Source organism: Anoplophora glabripennis, unplaced genomic scaffold (genome assembly GCF_000390285.2).
Source record: "Anoplophora glabripennis isolate ALB-LARVAE unplaced genomic scaffold, Agla_2.0 scaffold430, whole genome shotgun sequence".
Classification (NCBI taxonomy): Eukaryota; Metazoa; Arthropoda; class Insecta; order Coleoptera; family Cerambycidae; genus Anoplophora; species Anoplophora glabripennis.
The window spans coordinates 32,734-51,106 of NW_019416620.1; the positions used below are offsets into that span (position 1 = coordinate 32,734).

Consider the following 18,373-nt stretch of genomic DNA (forward strand, 5'->3'; position numbering starts at 1 on the left):
AGATTTTTTGTCACAAAAACGAGCGAGGAATTCAAAAATGATTTTTAATTTGTAATATCTCAGTAGCGTACTATTTTTTGAATGATGAACGTAAAATTCTTAATTGCGTGTCAAAAAATGCGCAATAACTACCTCTTAAAACCCACCAAATTTCATTTGCACATCTCGACCGGTTTCAGAGCAATAAATTAAATCGTCAGTTTTTAAGAAAAACTTTGGCACCCCGTGTATCGGAAAACGAATCAATTGCGGAAGTATAGGTTACGGATCCTACACAAGTATCTACCATGAAATTTTAAATTTCTAACTTTGTAATGCTTTTACATCTATCACTATTTACAAAATGCGAAAAAATAGTATATGTACACAAATCTCGTAAGAAAAGCAGTTTTACTAAACTCAAATAGCTTTTGAGTACGTGCAAGCGCAGTGAGCGAATATCTTTTCGTTTATAAAAATTTCCTTTTCCAAACTTGTTTAATATATTATTAAAAACATATTCATCATGTTCTTAAAGGACTTTATTTTACAAAAGTATCTGCACTTCTGAACTCTGCTGTATCTCGGATGGGATGCATTAGACTCGTAAACAAGTTTATAATATAGAAAAGACCTTTGTTGCGTGCCCTAAGGGGCCATTGTACGTCCGAGAAAAAAACCGCCCGTCACAATACAAATGACATCAACGCCTTTTTCCCAATCTGCGCCCTCTTTTACGGTATTATCACCGCAGCTGAGTTTCGGAGCCATAACAAGAAAAACATTAATAAAAACTCTTTCAAAATATGGCACAAAAGTTGAGTATAAAAGCAACATCGACAGCGCTCCCCGCTAGCAATATAGACGTCTGCGCCAGACATTTCTCTTGAGATTGAATGTCATTGTCTGTTGCCATCGTTCTAACGCTGAATATTTTATATATAACGCAGACTCACTCCAATAACTTGATATATGCAATTTGTATGCTATCTCGCGCCCGCTTCTCGTTCTGTGTACTGCCGGTGTGAAATTCCATTCAATTCTGTCTCGTACAAGTGCTATTAATTTTTGGGAAATGCTCATGTCCCGTGTATTACTCAGGAGTCACATAATGAAAATAGGGCGGTTCCATACAGTTCTACTTCAGCCAAATAGACTAGTTACTTTTATCCAGTTAAAACCATTTCTCATTAATTCTGCTCTTGCTTATTAATTAAATTTTTTTGCATGTTTTGGCGAATGCGTCGGGCAATAAAAACTACCATTTAAGAAGTAATACTCGACTGAAAAAAATCAGTATACTTCAAATATATTTTCTATATCTCCTCATTTGCAGTAGAAAGTAGTATACAGTATGGACATATTTATAAGAATATATTTCTACTATCGTGTTTCCAATTAAAATACTTTGTTGAATTTTTTCAAAAAATAGCCTGATACTGACGACACGCAGTAAGTTATTTGTTACATCTGTGGCTTTTACGCCTTTATTGTGTTAATATTAATATGTTTTAATACTGCCACATATGGAGACGTGTTAGTGTTGTGCGTGGCATCATTCTGATTATGAACAATTTCGTGAAAAATAAATCTATAACGATAGGAGGTATACTACGTGTAGTATCCAAATTTTTTAATTTTGTTTAGCTGTAAAATGTTAAACGGTTATAATAATAATGTATAAGTAGCCGTCTTTAATAGTGTTTTAATTCAAAATTCGTTTGATAGCTATATTTGGATTCCGCCTGCTTTCTATTCCAAGACATATTTGTATTTGTAGTCTTTCCTTTGCAAGTTAAGTAATATAATAATATCTGTAAAATTTGCTAACTTTTACAAAAGTATTTTTAAATTTCTACAATCATGTAACATCAAAAGCTTCAACACCTAGAAATTTTGTATAAAATGTATGACATATTAATATTGCATTAACATTTAGCATAAATATGCGTATATTTTACAAAATACAAAAATGAAATATACCGGGGGTCCTGGTTGTAGTAAGAGGAAGACCTCATTTTAATTTAAACAGTTTTGTAGAGATGTTAAGTCCGTATAATATTTGTTGAGATAGAATTCCAATAAAACTTTGTTATGTTCTTCTATTCATGATAGTAATATCTCTTTAGATGAAAATGAAAATGTCAAATTGATGACTTCCTTAATTGAAACACAAAACTAAATTTGCCTGAATCTCAATCAGTTAGCATAGTTTAAAAAAGTATTTCATATCGAGTTACAGATGCTCATAATGCCACTTTATCGTAAATTTATTTCGAAATTATTTTCCAGATACAAGGTGTTAAAGGTACCTAAAAAATTTTGTTTACTGTAAATATTCTCTGACATAATAGAGTAAATTTGTTGTACGTTATATTTGGTTAAGAGGTACTGGGATATATCGTTATTAAGGACGTCAGAATTTCAACGCCACATTTTGTCAATTTGATAAGTTCATTTTGTAAATTATAATATATTAAAACAAGCTTACTACGTTGTTAAATAAATAGAAAAAAAAATGTTTCACAGAGAAGATTTTTAGGAATTTTTTATTGCAAATATAATTTTACATACAATGTAATAGTAAAAAAATAAAAAAAGTACGCCATTGGATTTTCTACAAGAATTATACGGGAAAATGAATTAATTTTATTTCTGGTATTTAATTTGATTTTAATTAACAGTATTAATTTTAAGAGTTTTATTTTGTTAAATTTTATGATTAAATGTACCCAAACTTCCAAGTTTGTATCTTTTATCAATGATACCTTGATGCATTTTTCTCAAAAATAGTAGCAATAGAACAATAGCATAATTCTTGCAAATAATCTAGTGGCATACAAGTTTTAAGTAAAAAAAATAGATTCTTCATACACCAGATTCACTAGACATTGCCAAAATGACAAATGTTTATCAACAATCACCTTATAATCGGACTTTTGTCCACACATATGAACCGTCTAAAGTGATACTTTATCCGCTAGTGAAATGAAGTAACTTTATTTCACTAGTTGAATAATGGAAAGATAATAAACCTATAATAAATCAAATTTAATTTATTTACTTATTAACATTAACATTTACATTTATAGTAACAGACATTTCGTTTTTTGTTTTATATCACATTTAACTTCCTTTTCGCTAATAACAACCCTTGCACCATTGTTACCATCACTTTCGGAACGCATAACATCTGCCGAAGTTTGTGAAGAAGTTACGGATGTCTCCTCTTGTAAGGAACAGCTATTTTCCTTGCCATAACATGTTTGTTATATATAGACTTGTAAACATAACTTTCTGATACAGAGGATCTCTTCCATCCACCATGCCATTTGATGGTTGTAAGATCGGCTCCTTTATTATCCAACAAAGTTGTTGAAGTGCGCCTCATACAATGGCCAGTATATGCTTCTGGATTTGCGATATTCATGAATGAAACAACTATTGAAGGTACCTTCGCCAATGTGTTGATTCCAACAGGGTGAGAAGTACATTTTTGTACTATACACTACAAAATTCTTCAACGTGTGTTCTTTCCAATACTACAGCTATTTTTGCTTTGTATCTTCTTGATTCACTGGTAGCCTTCAACATCGAATACTTGACCACATAGATGAAATTGCATATTTTTTCTTCAAATTTAAAAAATGACTTCTTTATTTATTGTCACTACTCTCCGTTTTTTCCTCCATTCGGCGAACACTTTTTCGTGACGTTTCCTGAATTTCGCTGGCACTAAATGGAAAGTTGCTTCTGGAGCTTCTTCAAAAACAGCTACATTACCACAATTACTTTCTTGCTTTACCAAATGCAGATAGAACGGTTTATTAAATAATTGATAATAAACAACGTATTGCAGCAACCAGTAAATACATATAACAAAACCTACCATGTTTCATTGAATACTAGTAAGAAATATCAAGTCGTGCGAATATTTTTTTATTAAATTCCAATAATTTTAACTCCACAAATATGATTGTGATGTGATTATGGATAAAACGTTGTATTGCATTAATGTTTTAATGCTATTTAAAACACTTGTACAATAAATAACTATTACTGTTTTCCAATAAATATAGAAAAACTTTATTTTTTCAGAAACCTTTTGTTGGTAATTATAAATCTTTAGCATTTTTATATCTATTTTATTTAGCAATTTTTAGCATTAAATTTTCAGTTATTCCTTTTATTTGATTATTTACAATGAAAAAAAACTTTTTACTGAAATGAAAAAAAATAACAACTTTTAGGCATATGTATGTATTTATGTTCATTGTAAACGAATCAAGTTAAATATATTTTAAACACAATTTTTTGAAAATAAATTTTCTCTATAAATTGTAGTTAATGTTACAATTTATACGTACTAAGTTAAATATCATCTTTTTCTATGCAAGTTGGAAATTATTGTGCAAAATGTATAAAAAATGAATTCACCTGAATATGGCTCTTCGCAACACGGGTAATACTCTTCATTTCTCGTAGCGGGGACTGCTAAAATATCCCATTCGACGGACAGGTAAAATTCAGACAGATCTATTCCCACTTTAACGATATTGCTTCCTGATTGTTGGTCCATGTGCTTCAGGTCTACCTGTAACAAAATTACCGTTATTTTTTTCAAACTATTACCTGAAACTGATTGCAAAGTTTTTCTTGGATTGAACTACCTCACAATTCATGCAAGCACTTTTCTGTGGACTCTGTTAGCCCAGTCATTATAGACATGAAAGAGCCTGTTTCGGGAAAAAAATACTATTAGAAGTTTCTCTGCGGAATATTGTTCGGAAACCTGTTATAAATAAAATATCAAAAAATCAACTCGAGGCTAGTTGGGAAACTTTGTTTTAACAGTGGTCAAAGTTATGGAAAAGTGGTTTTTTGACTCACGTAAAAAAGCTATTATTCATAGCGAAAAAAAGTTTATACAAAAAAGGTAGGTATTAAATAAGCCTATAAAATGAAAAAAGTCCGATTAAATTCCGATAATTTGTTTATGCACAAGAGCTCAAAAATGGTCGAAAATTGCCGTTTTTTTCAATTGCTAATAATTAATGCAATTTTCATCGCAGACACTTGTAATTCAGGATTTTTGAGGCTTTTTACACCCTTAATAAGTGGTAAAAATTTCAGCTCGAAAGCTTCATTGGTTTGGCGTTGGCGGAATTTGTTATCTAAGAAGATGCTATTTTCAATTCATTTTTCCCAAGCTCACAGGCGTTGTAGGGTTTTGATCATTAGTTGTTTTTGTACCTAAATAGTTGTATTGACATAGGCATTTACTGAGAATTTAGTTTTTCAAATTTAATTTGTTTAAAATTGACTGAAAAAATGTTAATATTTATTAAATTGTTAAGATAGGTAATTATTATAAAATAAAATAGTAACCTCTTTACTTTAGTTTTCTTCGAATTTAAAAAAAAAATCGTTGTTGTAAGTTGATTAGAAGCTGAGATATTTTTTTTTTATTTAATCGCAGTGACCTTAATTATTAATATTAAGAGCCGAAATTTGGAGAGAGTATACATTAAGAGCTATATTTTCATGTCCTACATTAACATTAAGGTGAATTCAACTATTTAATTGCGAAAAAGAAGATAGCGGCGATGCGTTCTATTACTTGGTCTAGCGAACGAGTGGGGAGAGCGAGGCGGAGCATGCGCGCTTAACAATTTAATAAATATTAACATTTTTTCAGTCATTTTTAAACAAATTAAATTTGAAAAATTAAATTATCAGTAAATGCATATGTCAATACAACTATTTAGGTACAAAAACAACTAATGATCGAAACCCTACAACGCCTGTGAGCTTGGGAAAAATGAATTGAAAATAGCATCTTCTTAGATAACAAATTCCGCCAATGCCAAGCTAATGAAGCTTTTGGGCTGAAATTTTTACCACTTATTAAGGGTGCAAAAAGCCTCAAATATCGTGAATTACAAGTGTCTGCGATGAAAATTGCATTAATTATTAGCAATTGAAAAAAGCGGACATTTTCGACCATTTTGCACATAAACAAATTATCGGAATTTAATCGGACTTGTCTTATTTTACAGATTTATTTAATACCTACCTTTTTTGTATAAACCTTTTTTCTCTATGAATAACAGTTTTTTTACGCGAGTCAAAAAAACACTTTTCCATAATTTTGACCATTGTTTTAACAAAGTTTCCCAACTATTCTCGAGTTGATTTTTTGATATTTTGTTTATAACACGTTTCTGAACAATATTCCGCAGAGAATCTTCTAATAGTATTTTTTTCCCGAAAAAAAGCTATAATGACTAGCCTATGTATTTTGTGTTTAAATACAATTATGTCATTTTAATAATCTATTGTCGTTCCAATTTGATTTTAAAAATGTATCAGGCTTCACTAGCCCTTTATGACTGTAAAAACGGATTATATCGAGAAATAAACATAGAACTTTGTCGGACTGGTACAAAAAGATTCGGAGACCAATGACGGATTGTCCTGCACAGTCCCTAGCCGTTATTTGACAAACAAAAAAACTAGGAAATACACGCTCGAAAGAGAAGTTTAACTCGCTCCTGCGCTAAATAAAACATTACATACGAACGGCACTCCGGTGGGCTGTTTGCGAAAAGAAATGGAACAGCTTTGTTGATTATTGCCGGGCCGTCCAAGGGCATTATGGCAAAAATAAAGGAAGAAACTGTCGCACGGGGTGTACTGTCGTGTTATTTACGACCAACGGCGTTCATAATGACTTTATTATAGGGTATCTTTTTTATTGTTTTACCAGCTGGGGTTATCTGTTTACGATAAATTTGATGGTGGGGTCGTAATTGTTTTATTGAACGAGGTATAATTGTCAGTCCGTAACTCTTTGGGCCAATTGAGAAAGATACCCCTTTTTCACGGGAGATTTTATCAATTTACTCTTTAAGGGACGTAAAATACTTTATACAGGCCTTTAAATTAATTACAGATGTAAAGTGTTGTGACAAAAACGCAAAAATTAGTTTTCTCGAAAACTGTCGTTAAAAGTTGACTTTTATATGATACTTATATTAAGTGTCAAAACAACAGTTTTGTGTCTATAGAACGTAAAAGTCTTTTACATCCAGAACGTAATAAGTATTACGAAGCGCAGCCCAGTCTATTAAAGCAGCTGAGCCATTACATTTACGTTACTACCAAGTTAAACACATAATTTTTTCGCCGATCAATTTTAATTTGATCATAATAGCAAACATAGCTATTTATTTTATATTGTTAAAATTGTATGAAACTTCTTTCATTAATAATAATAATTTCATCAGTTCGTCTGTGGTCGCTATGAGACGAGTGTTATTAAGTAATTAACTTAGGTACACAGTAATAGCCATATTGTTCCTATTTAAATCCATAATCCTTTAAATCCTGCTTATTATTTAAGGTGAAAGAATTTACATTAATTCGGTCAGAAATTATTGAATCAGCAAAGCAAATATAATATAATTAATTATTAGAAAAATCGAAGAAGATATATTACAAAACATATAAAAAATTTATTTATTATCGGGCTGAGGATAACATTGTCTTTTTCAGAAAATGTACTATTGGTATATTTTTCTGAATTAAGCAAGAGTACGAAAACTTCTTCATTATGGTCAATAGAGGGTGTTCCTAAATATCATATCAAGGGAGGGGGTAATTCTTTGGCTTATTTCATGACTAAAAGTTCATATAAACATAGATCCGCAAACGCTTCGTTACCGATCTACAGGGTGTTGAAATTTTAAGTCGTTTTTAGTATTTTCTCTATAGCTCCCACAGTTTTTAAGATATTTAGCTCAAATTTGGAATATAGGTTACGCTGTTGGGCTTACATCATTGGGCATGCCAAATAGTCGTGACATTCTACAGAGTGATATTTTTTCGGAGTTCATGTCCCCTTTTCTTCCCCTGAACTTTTGTGCGGTGCGCCGCTGGTAGATCCTAAAATCAAAATTGAATTTTATGTTTTGTTGAGAAACTTTTTTGTCTCTTAATGATTTTTTCGTATCTGCAACTGTTATCGAGAAAAAAATAAAAACGATTTTGTGTAAATCGTTAGATGAAATTTAAATTCTTAAAATGGTCCAGTAGGCTCTGGATTTATTTAGATAATCTCTTGTTTCTATTAATTATGACAGTTTATTCGCCTGTTAATCTATTAAAAATTAAAGCTGGCTTTTGTAGCAATGATTTATTACAATACAAAAAACCAAAATAGTAACCATATTAAGGAAACTATGTTACAACAATTGTTGAAAGTGCCGTCTATGAATATTTGAGAATATTCGTTGATCAGGTATCATTCTATTGGAATAGCGCTCCATGTACATACGTCTAGCTTCTCTTACATTATTTTCATTTGCAAGGCCATACATTTCATATGCATTGATTGTTAGTGACTGTAGTTACAGTCACTAAAATTTTGATATAAAGTTAATTAGAGTTTAAAATATTACTATGAATGTATGCGTTGTTTATGAGGCATCCATCAATAAGTTTTGATATAAGCCTACTTTGAGAAAAGTCGACTTTTGACGACAGTTTTCGAAAAAAGTCTTTTACATCTACGATGTAATAGACTTTTATTTCCACCTAGAAAAATCAATGAAATTATAGATGATAGAATCAATTCACCAGGTTATTTATTATTATCAACAAAATCATAAATTATAACAATAATTAATAGTCAATTTAATTATCAATTAATTTAACAGATTACACAGACCAACAAAATTTAACTTTTTTTTGGAAGCAGAAACTTGAATATATGTATATCTGGCAGCTGAATTGCTGTCACATCAGGTTTTTGAGATACCCTAACCTAAAAGTGCAAAAAATAATGTTCTTCGTCATATTTGAGGTTATGTAGTAATGCCATCTATTATTTTTCAAAAAGCTAATACATTGAATCTAAATGTACAAGACTCCCTTTTTCGAATGCCGTTGAGTTTGCTCAAATATCTTTTTTTCGTTGAGATATCACATGTTGAATTTTTTAAGTATCTCAGTTTCTTAATATGCGAAAATCTAATAAGGATCCCTTAGACATCAAGCAGTCGATTGCAATTCAGAAACTTCGTACCCATACGGTTTATGGGTTTGGAGTTGGTGGGCTGGGGGTTTATAAGCTTGGAGTTTGTAGGTTCGGGTTTTGTGGGATTGGGATTTGTGGGTTTAGGGATTGTGGATTTGGGGTTTGTGGGTTTGTGGATTTGGAGTTTGCGAGTATGAATTCGTATATATTGAAGGATTCTGAGTATGAAGTTTCTGAACTGCAATCAACTGTTTGACGTCTTAGGGATCTTTAGTAGATTTTCGCAAATTAAGAAACTGATAAACTTAGAAATTTCAACATGTGATATCTCAACGAAAAAAAAAGAAGATATTTGAGCTTTAACTCAACGGCATTCGAAAGAGGTAGCCTTGTACTTTTAAATTATATGTATTTTTTTTTTAAAAATAGATGGTATTACTACATAATCTCAAATATGACGAAAAACAGTGTTTTTTTGCCCTTTTAGGTTAGGACATCTCAAAAACCTGAAGTGATAAAGCAATTCTGTGGCCAGATTCGGATTCATGGCACCAAAATCCTCCGGGAATGCATATTAGTCTGTCTGCTTCTTGACCCTTGTTGACCTGTGTTATCAAAGAATGTTTGGTATTAAAATATGTGCAGTAAATTCCAAATGACATACTTGTCAAATTTTTAATAATTTTTTAACTGCAGGATACAGTTTTCGAACAAATATTGTGTGATACTCGATTGCGTAATTCCTTTGCATTCTCGAATGATTATTTTTGCTCCCTATCGCTCACAAAAATCTCAATCTAGTGTTAAACATAACTATTATTGTAGGTATTTTCTTTTTTAAACGTTGGTGTACCTATCAATGCTCTTTTCCCAGGATTTTAATAAAGATACACTTAATTTCGCTGTCCTGTCTACGCCGAATACAAAATTTATAGGTTGCTAATACCCACCTGTAGACCATTGTAAGTCCAGGAGCCGAACTTCATCAAGCAGCTCTGCTCGTCGAAGGGGAAATATTGCACGTTTATTTCGCAGGAAGATTTATATATCGACGGCGGCTTCCAGATCACCTCCCCCGTGTAAGACAGGGTCGCCTTCGTCATCAACGTCACCTCGTAGTTGCCGTCGGCGCTGGAAAAAAATTGCAATTCTGACGGGGAACAAAAACTTTTAGATGAAAAGGGTTGCGGCAGGTAGCCTGTTCGTGAAAGCAGCGAAAATATGCGTGAATGTTCAGTAATCCGGGCTCTCGGATGAAACAAAAGCGTCACCTTCGAGTAAGTCCGGAGTTTTGAAACCCGGAGTGCTGGAAAATTCTGTGTATTGTTTTCCTAATAACTCGAACTTCGCGGGACGCTTTTAGCAATAACTCATTTCTATCTTAAAGTAATACGTAATTTTAACCCTGCGTTTAATTATTCCGGCCAACAAAAGAAACAGTTATATGAACTTTACATGCGGAATATGATTTCCTGTGTATTTTTGTCTTCTGAGCACGAATCCATAGTATGTTTTGCTCCATCACCCTTCAGTTTTCCGTAAATCGCTGAATGTCTTCAGGAAATCGCTAAAAATCTTCAGTAAAATGGAGAAATTTAGGAAGTGACGAGATCTTAACACGTGACACATGTTTTTCGACGTTATTTTACTTCCTGGATCCGAATCCGTTGTCAGAATTACTCCAAAACCCTCTAGTCTTCAAAAAATTGCGGAAGATCTTCAGACCTTCGAATGCCGCATGTCAAGATTTCGTTACTTCTCAAATTTCGCCCTTTTTCTGAAGATCTTCGGCGATTTTTTGAAGACTAAATGGTTATGGAGTAATTCTGACATCGGAATCGGATAGAGGATGGAAAATTACGTCGAAAAACAAGTCTCGCATGTCAAGATCTCGTCACTTCATATATTTCTCCATTTTACTGAAGATTTTTAGCGATTTTCTGAAGGTATTCAGCGATTTACGGAAAACTGAAGGGTGATGGAGCAAAACAGACTATAGATTTGTGCTCAGGAGACAAAAATACACGGGAAATCATATGCCGCATGTAAAGTTCACATAACTTTTTTTTGTTGGCCGGTTTTGCCATAATATACAGGGCGATTCACAAATGCTGGCCAAAATTCTCGTATTCTTTGGTCAATTTTAAGGGGACTCTTTCCTATAAAGTTTTTATCTAGGACGCCTCGTTAAAAAGATACAGGGTGTTAAAATTCAAAAAATATTTTTAATTTTTTTAAATAATTTAAAAACTAGTAAGTGACACAATTTGAAATTGGGCACATGTATTTATGTAAATATTGTCCAAAATCTGAGGGTTTTTCCTAAAATTTACATGCTCCAGTGGCGGAGATACAGGGGCATAGTACACAGTGGTATATTTCTCTAAATAAAATAGTACGCCACTGCTTTATGGTAACAATCATAATATTTTTGAATTCGTCTTTCAATTTTCTACAAATTACTATTCTCTTATGTTTTTCGATAAAAGCCTGATTTTAGTAAAACTTAAAAAACGAATTGACAACACCAGACCTCAACCCACTGGATTACTTTTTGTGGAGTGCTGTAAACGACTGATATATAGTGAAAAAATTAATACACTTGAGCAATTAGAAGAAAGAATAAATAATGCTTTTCATAAGATTCATGCAACAATAAATTTCGAACAAATTACATTTTCTTTACTAAAAAGATGTAACGCTTGTGTTCGTGCAAATGGAGGTATTTTTGAGCATTTACTGACTCAAATAAAATCATTAAAATGAGTCTCTTTATTCGAATAAATAACCGAATGATTAATGCTTGTCATGTCATTTAATTAAAAGTGTTTGCAGTAGGTTTTTTAAGTTTTACTCGAAAATCAGTATAGTTTTGTGTATTCATTTTCATGTTTTTGTGTGATATTTCAAAAAAGCACATACACGAATCAAGAAAGAGCTGAAATGGTTAGAGTATACCTTTTGTCAAGAGAAAAAATGCTGTTGCAAGAAGAGGGTATGGATTATCCTGACCTATAAGTACCGAATAAGAAACGTTTGTAAGCTTGATGCAACATTGAAGGGAACGGGAATCAACTCAGAGAGGGATAAATTTATAATCTGAAATTTGAAACGCTATGAAAGAGGATCCTGGTATCTGGTACTCGAAGTTTAGCCACAATATTTCAAGTATGTCATATTCTGTAGAAATCAGGTGAAGAAACAAATTATTTACTTATGTTTGTCTTATTCTTCATTATTTAATTATTCTGTCTGTTAGATTACTTGTTTGTGTAACTATTTCATAGTTTATCTTAATATAATTAAAATAATTAAATTTTCATTTATGTGAGAAGATTTTAAGTGATTTCTGTAATTTATGTACTCAATTTTTTTTGCAACTGATGGTTCATTTTGCTTATTTTTTATTAATTTAATAACACCAGCTGCGATCCGATTTTTTCTTTTCCTGTTCCGCATTTTAACAAATTTTCAACTTGCCACCCACGTGATCCAGATATAAATCCAATTGAACATTTGGATGAACCAAACTGTCTGACATTTCCTAAAGAACTGGTCATGACATGCATTAATAACTGTGTTCCGTATGTAGTAGCGAGTTTATTAAATTCGAACCAGCAACAGCTCATCAAAACAAGATAAAGTTTCGTGTGACATGCTGATTTAATACAAAATGTTAAATTTGGCGTTTCCGCTTTGCGGAGACTAATTGTTTCGGGTATCTATAAAGTTATAATTTGAAATTTTAGGGTTTGTCAGCACAAATGGGAAGGTAATTAATATTGTTTTCAAGTTTGTTTCAGCCTCAGTCGCCTCGCCATCCCCGTTTCAAAGTTTTTAAGCGGTAGTCTTTATTTTTCATTACGGGGTATGGCAGGAAATTTCTTTCGTTATAAACAATGTCATTCTGCACATTATGAGGTCTCAGGAATTAAATAAAGTTTGGCAATTATTCCGGAACAATGTAAAGGGAAAGTTTAACGTTTAAATTTCATATCGTTCCGAGTTTTATCGAATTTAGCATATACCTTATATTCGAGTATAGAAAAAGACGGGATAATTCCTGATATGGGGACGAACGTTTTTCAAGAATGTTGCGAAGGTGTAGCTAATACGAATTTTTCACACGTCGACCCGTGAAATATGTTTTTCTCCAGTCACGTCGCCATCTTGATCTGGTTTTCCATTTTGCATAATAACATAATATTGATGTGAACGCCATTCTACGCGGTACGCATAGAACGTCCGCAAATCGCTAAAAACATAAGGAATTTGTGCGTTCAAGAGAATATAATATATTATGACTTATTTAACAATTAACTCGACTCGAAAAAGATAAAATTTCCTTCTGAAATTTATATCCCTAAACAAAAGAAAGTATATATCGGAACTACATACTTCTGACGATCAAATAAAAAGAGACTGTATAGAAAATTGTTGGCTTTGCAATAAATTTGAGACTTGAAGTGAGAAATATTGACTTACTTATTGAAAAGCACAATGTCCGGTAACCAGATATGTTCAGATGGAACGTATAACATCTCAACTCCACCATATTCCTCGGGATCCCATCTCAATTTGTAGTCACTCCATTTCTGAAAGAAAATACCTATAAATTCACTTTTCTACATGGTGAACCTTTAATACGTATAGTTTACTAAGTAAAACATATAGTTATTAGTTTTGAGAAAAAATTGTGATTAAAAAACTCAAAAAAAAACAAATATACATGACTTTTTGATATAAAACTTGTTGAGTACCGCTGACTTCATGGTAGCGGAACTCCGGTAGATTTCGTAGCGGTAGATCTCCATTATATAGTGTTGCAGGTTTAACTATTAAACTGTAACTTCTTATATGAAGAAAAAAAAATAATAAATAAGCAAATTTTTACAAGATAAGTAAAAAAAAACAGTTTTATAAAAATGTTCATGGCCTCCTTCAACAAATTATTTATATGCACACAAATATAGATCTTTTACTCAGAGATTTTAAATGACTCATTTTAAAATATATACACCAAGACCAAATTTATGGCATTTATTGCATGTTCTATTTGTTCGTCCGTGATATTCGTTACAAATTTATAAACCAAATGCACTAGATAGTTTCGCAGTTGGTTTTTATCGAATTTATCAACTTGTTCATTTGGAATAGTTCTTTGGTCTCGTACCAATTCACGTATAAAACTTTTGCTCACAAAATACACTTTAAATGCTTTTTATGACCGCAATATTTCACTTGAATACGACATAGATGACAAAAATGTTTTTTAAATACAGTTAAAGTGACTTGAAAGAAGAACACCGTCCACGAAAATAACAAATCGACACAAATAAGTTTTCCCGGCAAGTTGCGTTGTCCCTATTTTCCGAGAAACAATAATCGTAGAGTTTGCGTATAGGTACCTTACAAAGTCTAGAGACACAGCTGCAGAATCATTTCCACTATGTTGGAAACCTATTTCTACGTGTTTTTTTTAAGTTTTTTGAAGTAACATTTTCAAGTCTACACAGGGTGTTTATTAAGAACTTGTACAAACTTTAAGGGGTCAATCTTTGACTAATTTTAAGATAAAAAGTTCATATGAACATGGATCCGCAAAGGCTTGGTTCTTGAGATACAGAGCGTTAAAAAAAATGTTTGTTTCAGCCATTATTGTAAATGTAATTAACTTATTTGTAGAAGTAGTTTAGTTTTAGTCCTGTAAGTGATCTAAGTTTGTCACATCGCAATACAACCAATAAAAGACACATTTTTTCACTTGGTTTTCAAAAACTCTTAATGATGCAACTTACAAAATGCCAACGCAGGTTTAACTTTCAGCCACAAATACTAAGAGTAGGTACCTTTTGTACGTAAAATTGAATGGAGAATAGATATGTTTAGTCAAAAATGACATACAGTGCGCCAGAAAGAAGTTATGGTCATTTAAATCCAGGTATAACACTGTAGCAATAGTTTTTCTCGGAAATGTTCTGATTATTATTTCTTAATTCAATCAAACAATAATTAAGTAACGAGCGTTCAAATAAAAACGTGGTCGAAGTTGGCTCTGACACATTGGACGTAGGGAGTAGCTTATAGCGACCAACTTAACCTCATTTCTCAACGAGATGTATAGCAGCTGTCAGTTTCAATAACGTTAATGACTATATAACTTTATTTTAAAGAATAATCGTGATAAAAATAACAAACAATTAAAGGAGCTGCGGAAAGTGTCCCCCTCCTTGTTATAACAATAAATTAAAGCAGCTGCTGAAAGTGTCCCCCTTCTTGTTCCAAGCACTTTTTACACCTGTTCCTCAAAGAATTAAAGACATTTTCTAAGATGCTCGGGGTATTGTTAATTTCACGAATCTTGCCTATAAGTCGAGCCTGCAGATGGTTTAAATCAGGAATAGGCAGTTCAAAAATAGTGTTTTTAAGGTAAGGCCACAAAAAGAAATCACACGGCGTAATATCACATGACCTCGGTGGAAATTCATGTTCAGCATTGAGACTTATTAGGCGATTTTGGAAAACTTCCCTCAACATATTCATCGTCTCGCCGCCGTATGTGCCCTTGCGCCATCTTGTTGAAAGTAAAAGTTTGTAATTTCGTTTTCTTCCAGCTGGTTAACAAAAGGAGCGATAATTTCTTCTCTATACCTTTGCGCAGTAAGAGTACCATTAAAAAAATAGGTCCATAAATCCTCCTTCAATTGAGAGCACACCAAACTCCAATTTTTGGAGCGTGTAGAGGGCTCTCGACAAAAAAGTTATCTGGTTTTCCAGAAGACCACATTCTCATATTCTGTGAGTTTACGTAACCACTTAAATGAAACCAGGCTTCATCAGAAAAAAAGGTGATATTATGAAGTTCACCGTAGTTGTTTAAAAACCATTCACAAAATAGAGCCCGTCGCGGAAAATCAACTTCATGAAGTTCCTGCTGACAAGTTAAACGATAGGAGAACAAACGCAAATCTTTTTTTAACACTGTGTGGCAGGTACCGACTGATACTCCCACCATTTGTGATAAAACACGTACAGAAGTTCTTGGTGCATTTTCCATTATTTGTTGGACATTTTCTTTTAATTCTTCAGTCCGCTTTTTAGGTCGTCCGCTTCCTTCTTTTCTTGTTACACTGCCCGTTTCACGAAAAACATTAACACAACGCTGAACTGCACTTTGAAAAATTTTGTACTCAACAACGCCGGGAAATTGATTTTGAAATTCTATGAAACATTCCTCAATAGAATACTTCCATATTCCATCAATCTTGCGTCCATTTCTAAAGTAGGACTCTATGATAAACACTTTTTGTTCTTGAGAAAACACCATTTTAAACGCTTTTTAAAACGAAAATATTCAAATTGATAGCGGCGATATAGCGCTTTGACAGATGACGTTTAAGTTCATTTGCTATACGCTACGCCCTACGTCCAAATTTTCAGAACCAACTTGACCACGTTTTTATTTGAACGCTCGTTATATCTTCATAACCCAGCATAATTTCGACTTTTGATAGGTATACATTTTTGTGTAAAATACTCTACATATTTCTGATAGTTGCGTGTAAAATATAAATATAAGAATGTAAATTTCCTCACTTTTTTCAACATTAATTTGGATGAAATTAATTGAATAAAACAAAATAATATAGTAGAACTATTGAAAGAAACGAACATGTAGAAAGAATTGCCACATTTTAATGTATTTACTTGAATATTTTGCCTGCTAGCACTTGTGCTTCTTTATTCAATACATCATGTACATATCTTCTTAAATAAGTATCAAATATCGCATAATAAATAACACATTCGCTCTTGTTACAAGACTAATCGAGGGACTGCACTCAAACAAGGTCTTACCTGCACCACCCAAAGGTTGGTGGTCATGATTTGGTTCTTAAGGTTCATCTCTATGAGCTGAGACAACTTGAGGCTTAGCCATACCGTGAGGGTTTCAGTATGGTTGATAACAGGCCGTATGAGTCTGTTGTAGTTGCTGAGCAGGTCGTCGTAAAGTCGCTTCGCGTCCGGATTAGCTTCAATGTGTTTAATTCCAGCTGAAACGTCGTTTAATGAATGTGATTGCCGAGATCGATAGCATTTTTTAGAAATGAAAACTGGAATCCGAAAATATTTTCAGAAACCAGTGCACTTCGTTAAAATTATAAATGATAGTAGTAAATGCCGTTGTTATCCTGTTTATACTGTCAGGAATTGTATTTTGGTGAAAAAAATAATAATAATAAATATGCTATAAAATAATAAATAGACAATAAAGAAACAACTAAATTGCCATTAATTTACTTGAAAAAAATATTGAGAGATGCTGCACCAAATTTTATCAAAATCAAAGTAATAGCGTACTACAAAATGACAGTAAATAGGTAGGTATACTTAGAAGAATTATGTCACTGAATGGCATTGCGTTAACTTTTTATCGAAAAATTAATAATTATTTTTGCTGTGTAGAAAAATAAGAATAAGTACTAACTTAAGTTGTTTGTGTAAACGGGAAAAATTATAAAAAGCTTTTTTGGTTCAGTCCTGCGCATGCTACTGTCCATTCGCTTTGCCCACATTTTGCAAGAACCGAGTACAAACTTGAATTTTTAATTACGAAGCGTTTTAATCGCACAGTCTTTGCTTTTCCACTTACCAGAGGCATCTCTGAGCAGCAGGACAGTAACAAAACATAAACAAAGTTCACATTTCAACAGATTCATAATAATAACAGCAGTTTTTGGGTAGTTTGTTACGCCCACATGTTTGTGGCCAGATGCTGGGCTGGACCCGTTTGACATCCTGAAAATCGATGCTCTAGCGCAAACTCCCTCTAGCGCGTTGAAAGGACGAAAGAGGACTGAGAATATATTGGTTTCGGAGAAGATCTAATGGTTATACTTGCTATTTTGGCTGCGTAAATCAATTATTGTAATTAGAAATTCCAGTTTTTGGAACAATGCAACGCGAATTGAAACCGCAAACATGAAAAAATAATCGGCTATATATTTTGTCCCTCAGTTGCAGTTTTCTCTTCTTCTATGTATTCTGTGCATATCCCCACTAGTATGTCATATCTGCATAATTTATTAAAACAACTTGTAATAAATATAATGTCCTATTATTTACCTGCCAAAATTGAAAAGGGACAGTCTAATCATTATACGTACATTATATTCCCTGTTTGATGGTCCATAACCTACATTGCGCGACTTATCTTTCAATTTTGTTGCCTCATATCTTTTGTAGCTTAATATTTAAAGGTATGACTTTACTGTAATTAAAATGTTGGTTTAATAAACACAAAATATCTCATCCATATTCTATTTAATAGCGTGGCAGGAAATTTGAGATTTA

At 32.6% G+C, this 18,373-nt stretch overlaps 1 protein-coding gene across 1 annotated transcript in view; it reads right to left on the minus strand.

The window, feature by feature from the left end:
- The window catches only part of LOC108909943 (acetylcholine receptor subunit beta-like 2), a 29,652-nt gene extending 11,913 nt beyond the window's left edge, over positions 1 to 17,739 (minus strand). The window contains exons 1-5 of the mRNA XM_018714419.1: positions 17,673 to 17,739; positions 16,877 to 17,073; positions 13,505 to 13,614; positions 9,970 to 10,150; positions 4,417 to 4,573 (exon numbers count right to left, since the gene is read on the minus strand). Of these exons, the coding sequence (XP_018569935.1) occupies positions 4,417 to 4,573; positions 9,970 to 10,150; positions 13,505 to 13,614; positions 16,877 to 17,073; positions 17,673 to 17,739 (712 nt within the window). The remainder of the gene's footprint in view (positions 1 to 4,416; positions 4,574 to 9,969; positions 10,151 to 13,504; positions 13,615 to 16,876; positions 17,074 to 17,672) is intronic.
- Positions 17,740 to 18,373: the final 634 nt, after the last annotated feature.